Here is an 8,683-nt window from a genome sequence, read left to right as displayed (position 1 = left end):
CGATATTTGTTTCTTTATTCCTTCTGTTCCGTTTCTTCCTTTTGTGAGATGCATTCACGTTTTCAATTATTTCAAAAAACAATCGCGAATCGCAACCAAGATAAAAACGCGACGTTCGAACGAATTTCATGTTATATTAATGGGTAGTAATCAGTACAAGCTTCGAGAGGAAATGTCATCGTCTTTCGCATCGATTTATTCTCGATTTCCTTTCGAGAATTGGTTGAACGCGAGCACACTAACATTCTCTTTAAAAAATCGATATGCACACACTGACTTACCCAATGCTAGCTTTCAAGAATATCGTCGAAAATCTCTTCAGAATTCGAATGTGTCGACTAAACGGAGCATCGATGAGCGAAAAACATCAAGTTACATAATGTCTTTTGGTACGTTCCCACGAGTACGAGGTTTATGAAAAATAAAAACAAATACAGTAAAAGAAGAGATAGAAGGACTTGCGCGACCGAAGACGATAAGACAATGAAGATAACGTGATTCTTTGTTTTCGATTAGTGGGCGGTGTTGCAGGACTTTATGGGTTCAAGTCTCACTTGTTACATTACATAGAAAGTATGGCTCCAGCACGTAACATTTTAGCAGAAGCGCAAATTGAGATTAATTTGCAAGATATACCGGTGGGAAAGGTATCAGTATTTAAATGGCGAGGAAAACCGATCTTCATTTACCATCGGTGAGCTATTCAGCCAATATCATCCATTCCCGATGGTTACACTCTCTGCACTTTATCTTTATCCAAATCTTATTTTTAACGCTCAAACATTTTCAAATACATTACAGCTCCCAATCCATTATAGAACAAGAGAAAGTAATAAATGTGGCGACATTAAGGGATCCTGAGACAGATGATCAAAGAGTCAAACGAGCGGAATGGTTGATCGTCATTGGAATTTGTACGCATCTCGGTTGCATACCAATTCCTAACTCCGGTATCATACGCGGTGGATTTTACTGTCCGTGTCACGGATCTCACTTCGATGCGTCTGGGCGCATACGTAAAGGACCAGCACCTACTAATTTGGAAATACCAGAATATCAATTCCTCAATGACGATACCATTCTAGTTGGTTGATTTTATTGTCCTTAATAAATGATTTACTCGACTAATATTTCTAATAGTAACTATATCTTATTACATGCGTAATACTACTGTTTTTTTAATCACGTCAGCTTTCTTCATTAAGAATCTTCTTTATTGTTTAGTTATGCGAAAATAAATTTACATACTTTTATAAATCCTTCGTCGCATTGCCTATTTCTTACATTTTAAACGCATGAAACATAAAATGTAACATAAATATATAATGCAAAAGAGTATAATCTAAATAAACAAATATATTTACTACCACACATGAAACTTCCTCTGTGTTACTACTATTGATTAAAATATGTACTTACTCCAAAATATGTACTTATTCCAATTGTAAGTATAACCAGAAAGGAAACATAGAAAGGATGATATATAGAAAGGAATGTCAGATAGGAAACTTCCTCTCTGGGAATACCGATTGATATACCAGACAGCGTCGCGTTTCGACCATTTCCGACTATTTTCGGTAATCTTCGGTCATATTACGATACGTTCATTAGTGCGACGTTGAACATACTACGTGATACTTTATGTTTCTCATTTTTTTTTCCTCTAATCATTTTTTCAACAGTTTCGTATAAATCGTAGCTTCTAACAACTAATTCGCAATGACGCCACCGATGGAGAGAATACAAATCCTTGAAACGATTGAGAAGGATATTATTGTGTGTTTGCAAAGTGCAGGTAATCAACAAACGCTTATTTATAAACACCATGTAACACCATAATTCTCGTGTAACTAGAAGACAATTCTTATTACTTTATGTAGGGCAAGCTTTTGTGGAACTCAGTAAAGAGAAAAGTAGTATGAAACAAGCTGAAGCGCAAACTCAGCAATTTCTAAAAACACTAGGACACGTGGAATCAAAATTGAGCGAACAAATTAATTATCTAACTCAAGTTTCTACAGGTAAACAATCATTTGACCACCTGAAAGTCAGCTTGTCTTTTTATACGAATATCTAATTTACTTTACTCTCTTATTAAATTTATTCCTTTTTAGGGCAACCACATGAAGGCTCTGGGTATGCTAGTCAAAAAGTACTTCAAATGGCATGGCACAGGTTAGAACACGCACGAAGCAGAGTAAACGAATTAGAGCGTATTAAAAATAAACCAAGATAAACTCATTGAATGCTCTTTTTCTGAATCATCATTTTCGATGTAACAAATTCATACACATATGTTCGTTTAACACACTTCATGATGTATATACATTGCCAAAGATTTCCATGCAAACGAAATAAGTAATAAATTTCACATCTAAGACGAATGAAAGTTGAAATAATTTATACGCGTTGTTCAGTTACTCATTCTTTTATTTTTATTACAATGGCACTGTGTGAAAATTTTACAAAGAGAACATTCCCAATGTCAAACTTAAATTGAATCGGGTTAAAAGACGCAAATATGATAAAACACAGATCATTATATCAAGAAATTATATCTTTTCTCAAGAACATTTAAGGTACCGATCCGTCCACAACACCAATGCTACGTTTTACCGTTGCGGCTAAAGAAAGTCTCGATCTTCTCTCTTCGTCCAATTGTTTCGTCAATAATGACATTTGCGATTGTAAATCTGTCATTTGATTTTTCAATGTTCTAACTGTTTCTGATAATGTCCTATTCAAAATGAACGATATGTTAGAAGCGTTTTCTTTGTGTATACTGTATACAATTATGGGAAATATTGTAACAACTAGACGATGATTACCGATTACTACAAAAATCCCAATTTCCACGATTATGCATCAAAGATGTTCTGTCTCGCATTTTATGCGAATCATATTCCAGCATTGCTAAAATGTAAACATGATATGCGACATGTAAATGTTACTATACAAAAATTCACTACTATACATCTTAGAAACCGAAAATGTAATCCACAACCTACAAGTTGATTCTCCAGAATGCACGGTGAATCTAGCATTAACAGAAAGGCAGTACGCCTCTATCACCTTCAATATGATTGCATCCTCTTCAAATTGTCTTTCATCTGTAAGCGATAACATGTTTCTTGTTATGCATATACATGTTACGATATATTTTTCAAATTTTATATTTATGCCGTATGGCGGCTGTATGCGTGATAAATCCAAATGTCAATTTTACCAAATACTTTGAAGCTATAGAAAGGAGGTGCTGGTCGTAACGAAGCGATACTCCAAGGTGTTCTAATTCCTAGGGAGACACAATGTTCCGTGATTGATCTGTGTTGTTGTGACTGTCGTTGCTGTTGCTGCGTTTGTTGTTGTTGCTGTTTCCCGCTTTGTTGACTGCAAATCTAATAAGTCGTAAAGAGTGCAAATCAATTTATTATTTATACTAATTATAACTAAACTAAAAATTATATATAATTTTGAAACATGCTCTATACATGTCCATGTTCTAAATGAACGAAAGAAAAATCATAAATAAACCAACTATATATGCAAGTGAACGCAGATTTTCTTTTTCCAATTAGATTCTTAAAATGCATACTGACGTTAGTAAAGCGAAAGCTTACTTCACACAACATGGCTGTGAAATGAAAGCATACGCTTGTGTGCTCGTGTACGCGTTTCATTTCTCTCTGTATGTGTGTGCGTGCGTGCATGTGCCGTGCGCGCGCGTGTGTAAGAAGATACAATTAGTAGTAACACAAGCAAAAACGCTAATTAAACAGTAGGAAGAAAAAGACAGCCATGCCATGGAAGCTTGCCTTGATCCGAGCATCCAGAAAATGGTATAGACTTCTTCAACCACCAATGGGCATACAGTCCTGACGTGTATATTTGATGTGCTCCATTATAATCGTTTTCGACAGGTCGAGTTGGCTGAATTGCTTTCCTTCCAACTTTTCGTACAATACTTTGATGTGTGTACGGTATAGGTTGTGTAAACCTTCTTTGCATTGTATGCTCATATTTATTTGAAAGCACATTTTCTTTTGTTTGTATTTTATTCGTTGCAAAGGCGTGGTCAGAATTGTAAACTATCGTACTAGCAGTTTCGCAGTTCGGAGGATCTAATGTATTATCATTGTGTTTCGATGAATCAGATAAGTGAGCACTATCCCTGGGGGTTGAACCAAAAGGTGATGTACAAACGCACTGATATTCAAAATTATTCTCATCGTTCTCACTTTCATCAGAATAGATCCTTATAGGATGTTCTATGCTGTACTTGTTTTCAACGCACGTACACGATTTACAAGAAGAATTTATTTCAGAAGAATTTAATCGATAACTTTCAGCCATTCCTGAATCTGATGATCCAACACTAATTACATTCGCTTGACAGCAATTCTCAATAATATTTGAATTACACACAGGAACGGATGGATGATGTACAGAATTTATCATAATAGATTGTTCGTCAGTGAATTCTTTACTCTTCCAACACTTTATCGCGGCCGCAACATCTATGTGCTTCTTCGTTTCACCAAATGTATCTTGATGGAAGTTACAGCCAATTGGAAACGAACGAGCAAGATTCGTGAAACGTGATCGACAAGCGAGTTGTTCGTCAACAACGCTTACGGTATTTACATTATTATTATTATTGGCGAAACCAGCAGTAATAGAACTTCCAACACTAACAAGTGGCAAACTTTTACTAATATCACCTCGTGTATTCTCAGTTGATATTACTTCCGTCAAAGATGAGCCCTTTGTTACTCCTACAGTACTAAGATCAATATCTGGTAATGCATATTTTACATTGAGAGTCAAAGTAGATTTACGCAACATTGTCGTTCCAACGAATGGTTGTCCCGTTGCGATCTTATTCGACTCGAAACTTGTCGAGTAGTTGTATGAACAACTATCCTGACTATTTGTTTGCATCGGATGAAGGACATATGTCGTTATATTAGTCCTTCGCATTTTTACATTACTCATATCCGGTCGCAGAACGTATTGTAAATAAAGCAACTTTTTCAAAAGTTCAGGACGTATAATTTTTTGTCTGACTAATTTTGCAAAATATCTTGAAAGACGAGCATATGGAGGTAAACTGTAACTCACGCGTGACGTCGTTGATGATTTCACGAGACTGTTATTCGTTGTTTGTTCCTGTATTAAAAGTTCGATCCATCGCTGCTGATCTTCTTTAGAACCACAAAGTACTAGTATACTCTCGATCATTGGTCCTAAGATCAAATGGAAATTTTGTTGATAATAGGTCAAGTAAAGTTTGTCAAGTAAATTTGCGTGGTAATTAATATTATTTCATAACGAATAAATGATTCGGATTCCTTGCCTGTAATTTCAAAAGCATTTCTTATTTCATCTGTATCTTCCACTTGAGTAATAGTAATACCTGTTAATGGAAGTTTTCCCTGTGAATGGAGAAAACATGTAAGCATTTATTTAGGCATTTCTGTAAAGATGAGAGATATACAACAAGATATAAAATATAGAGAAAAAAATGTCGAATATACTTCGTAAACGAAAGAGCTCATCCTTGGACTAGCACTGAGGACTAAAAGAGTCGTTGGAAAAAGAACAAAGTATCTATCTCGACGATCTAGACCAGTAGTTCCGCTTGCCAAAGTGACAGATCCGACATAAAGGATTTCCCCGAGTGAGCTTAACTCTTCTCCCTCCCATCCTTTAATACCACTGGTTAACACTTGAAGCGCCAACTCACGTTGCTTTCGTATGGATGCACATCGATCCTACAAGAGAATGCAACAAAAATTGTAACATATTTTGCTAAAAATGCCAAACATCTTTATGGAGCTTAAACTAAAGAACAACGTAAGGATACAATCAAACAACTTACCGCTATCTCTCTGTATACTGCTATACTGCGTTGTGTGTCACCTCTATCAGGATGATTTCTTTCCGTATACCTCTCCAATTCTTGAAGCATAGCAGAATATTTATCCAATCTACGGAAAGGTTTACTTAGACCAGTTGTTAATACTAATATCCCTGGTGATATCGCTCCACTACGTTCCATAAAATCATTCAGTTCATCTCTAGAGGAAGAAATGAATTTAATTTTGTAAAGAAAATAACTTTCAAGTTTCATATCCTTTTCCTACAGTTAAACTTAAGTAACATAAAAATAATTTTTTTATTTCATACATACCTGTACTGATCTAAAATACATACTGCCTTCGGATGATTTCTGCAATACATTGTATGAATGGACTTTAATTTTGGTGCAAGCGTTAGAAAGAGATTTCCAACTCTAGAATCTTGTGTCATAGCTGCTTCCAAATTGGATAGCAATCGTTGATGTACTTCCAAAACTTCATGTACATTACCTAGAAGTTGCTTGTATTCTTCTTTGTTCAATCTATACATTGAAGATTTATAATACATCTCATTTGTAGTATTGCAAAGGTGTATGTGAATGTATGCATTCCAACAAAATTAATAAATAATTTATCACATATACTTACATGTTAGCAGATTCTAGAGGATGTAAAAAACTATTTATCAAACCCTGCAATTCTGCTACATTCACTCTTTCAGAGTCTACCAAATCTTTCAATACAATATCACGATTTAGTTTTTGATGCACGGGAGATTCTTGCAGAACTTTTTCAGTTGCTTTCATAGTCGAGACACTATTCTCTATAAACAAAATAAAAATATTGTAAATGTAGTAACAGTATAAAAGGTAAGCACATAAGAATCTAGAAATTATCAAAATGATTAAATACAGATTGTTTCATTACATGCACAATACCTGGAACCCTGCACTCTTTGACGTAATTAGATGGAAACCATCCTGTTTTATCATGTAATGTTCCCTCCCACCAACCTCCTTCATCTATCTGTGTTATCGTAATTACATCTCCCTTTTTAAAACACAGCTAAAACACAAATGCAGCAGTGTTGAAATTGCAAAACCGATCTATAGAAATAGAGAATAAAATAGAAAATGAAACATACCTCGTCATTGTTTTTTCCTTTGAAGGAAAAAAGAGCAGTTACAAATTTTGGTGTCTCAGGCTTTGACATGGTCTTGATATAAATATAAAAAAGAGAGAAAAATAAGTATTTTAAAGTGAATCTAAAATAGAATATAAAAGAGAAACATGAAAAGTCTAATGGAATAGCTCCATTGCATAGAGAAACTTTTCTAGTCTTCCTTCAATTTCTTATCCATCAACCCAAGTTTACTTGCACTAAAAAATTTTAAACGATACAACGTTGAAGAATTTATATAACATATTCGTTAAATATATCCACTTGGATATTGTTCAACTCACGGAAAGTTACGTTTCATACTGCTGTCCTTAAACGCCAAATGACATTTCACTGTTAATCATACGTTTTACCTTGGTTTACAATATCGCGGGATATTCCTTGCACGTGATTCCGCATGTGATTGAGTTCGATTACGTTCGATAAATATTTGTCGAATTGTCGTGTGAAAAGTATCTAAAATTATTCAAGGTTGCGTTGAATATAACCATTTATCGTATAAGAAACGAAGAGGTTAGTCTTTCTTTTAGATGCCTGTAGCTCTGTGACATCTCAGCAAGCTATTAATACCCAATGCACATATACACAAGTAAATCCATACATAACAGTGGCGCATATTCTGTTTCATGCGTTTCTTGCGATTGCTCGTCCTCAGTCCCCACTTACAAGGTTATCAAGTGTACGTACACATGTATATAAATGCATACGTATGCATTGAAATTAGTTCTAAGAACTAGTTCTTTCGTATAAGAAGAGATAGAATAAAATGTAACAGTCTTTTAAATTCCGATTCCTTTCCTTTTCTTCCTCTTTTTTTCGTCTTCCCATTATGTCGTGCTTATATGTACATTACATGTATAAAAAAGCAAACAACTTAAAAACAGTTTCCTTTTAAGAAATGAAATTTCATTGTGAATTTATGTAAGGAGGCTTATATGTAACATTGTATAAAATGAAATACATGCGTATATACTCCAACGTGTATTCACGCGATGCTAGTGGATGCGCATGAAAAATATACGAAAAGATAAATTTTTATGAAAAGAAACATGTGCAACTCGTAGTAAACGAATTAGATGAATGAGAAAATGCTATATCTTTATTTTATCGATTTACATGCATTCCGTATTATCTACGTGTCGCATTTTTTTCTCGGACATTATTAATATTTCATCACTAGTATACGATGAAATGGAATTTTGGAAAACAATGGCTTTGGTTTTTATCGGGTGCTTAAATTGGCGATCACACGATGCTTCAGGAAGTATTTTCTTTCAAGAGATTTTGTAGTTCCTATATATACATGCATATGTATGAAGAAAAAACGAGAATTATTATCAACGCATCAGCATAATAATTCGCTGAACAATCAATTTCTATGATTTTAAAATACATACACAAGGATGAAACGATAACTTATTTCAGATATATTGGACGTACGTACAGACATAGAAATATAAATAGAAATAAAAATGTTTGTAATATATTATCGAAACGATCGTCGTCAGCGTCTCTGTTGTCATAGTCATTGTCATCGCTATCACCGGCATGACATCATGTAGCGTAAAGATTAGCGTCGAATCGCAAATTCGATCTGAATCTATTTCTCGTTGTATCCCGATCTTCCATACACTAGAAAATC

The 8,683-nt window shown here is 34.6% G+C and overlaps 3 protein-coding genes across 10 annotated transcripts; 2 read left to right on the top strand and 1 right to left on the bottom strand.

The window, feature by feature from the left end:
* The first annotated feature begins 75 nt into the window (after window positions 1-75).
* LOC117238485 (cytochrome b-c1 complex subunit Rieske, mitochondrial-like) lies at window positions 76-1,139 on the top strand. The gene is made up of 3 exons (XM_033503417.1): window positions 76-389; window positions 517-694; window positions 802-1,139. Exons 1-3 carry the CDS (start codon window positions 140-142, stop codon window positions 1,091-1,093), a joined length of 720 nt encoding a protein of 239 aa, XP_033359308.1. The 5' UTR covers window positions 76-139; the 3' UTR covers window positions 1,094-1,139.
* A 453-nt stretch (window positions 1,140-1,592) lies between these two features.
* On the top strand, window positions 1,593-2,246 carry LOC117238460 (mediator of RNA polymerase II transcription subunit 11). Its single transcript, XM_033503363.1, has 3 exons — window positions 1,593-1,795; window positions 1,881-2,021; window positions 2,115-2,246. Exons 1-3 carry the CDS (start codon window positions 1,720-1,722, stop codon window positions 2,234-2,236), a joined length of 339 nt encoding a protein of 112 aa, XP_033359254.1. The 5' UTR covers window positions 1,593-1,719; the 3' UTR covers window positions 2,237-2,246.
* A 166-nt stretch (window positions 2,247-2,412) lies between these two features.
* LOC117238459 (rho guanine nucleotide exchange factor 7) lies at window positions 2,413-7,721 on the bottom strand. 8 transcript variants are annotated; one of them, XR_004494207.1, is made up of 13 exons: window positions 7,326-7,713; window positions 7,006-7,241; window positions 6,800-6,926; window positions 6,510-6,684; window positions 6,194-6,403; window positions 5,882-6,080; window positions 5,538-5,774; window positions 5,357-5,435; window positions 5,122-5,246; window positions 3,227-3,398; window positions 3,005-3,110; window positions 2,829-2,913; window positions 2,413-2,737 (listed from the first exon to the last, which is right to left on the bottom strand). XR_004494207.1 is itself a non-coding variant. In XM_033503361.1 (13 exons), exons 2-13 carry the CDS (start codon window positions 7,072-7,074, stop codon window positions 2,575-2,577), a joined length of 1,743 nt encoding a protein of 580 aa, XP_033359252.1. In that variant the 5' UTR covers window positions 7,075-7,241; window positions 7,326-7,712; the 3' UTR covers window positions 2,413-2,574. The 8 variants fall into 8 exon arrangements, 1 of the variants encoding a protein (XP_033359252.1); XM_033503361.1 differs by having other exon boundaries at window positions 3,009-3,110; window positions 7,326-7,712; XR_004494208.1 differs by having other exon boundaries at window positions 2,574-2,737; window positions 3,009-3,110; window positions 3,183-3,398.
* Window positions 7,722-8,683: the final 962 nt, after the last annotated feature.

This window comes from Bombus vosnesenskii, unplaced genomic scaffold, assembly GCF_011952255.1.
Source record: "Bombus vosnesenskii isolate JDL3184/JDL3185 unplaced genomic scaffold, Bvos_JDL3184-5_v1.1 scf7180000013512, whole genome shotgun sequence".
NCBI lineage: Eukaryota > Metazoa > Arthropoda > Insecta > Hymenoptera > Apidae > Bombus > Bombus vosnesenskii.
The sequence above is the reverse complement of the archived record's forward strand: the minus strand, read 5'-3'. Positions and strand labels throughout refer to the sequence as shown.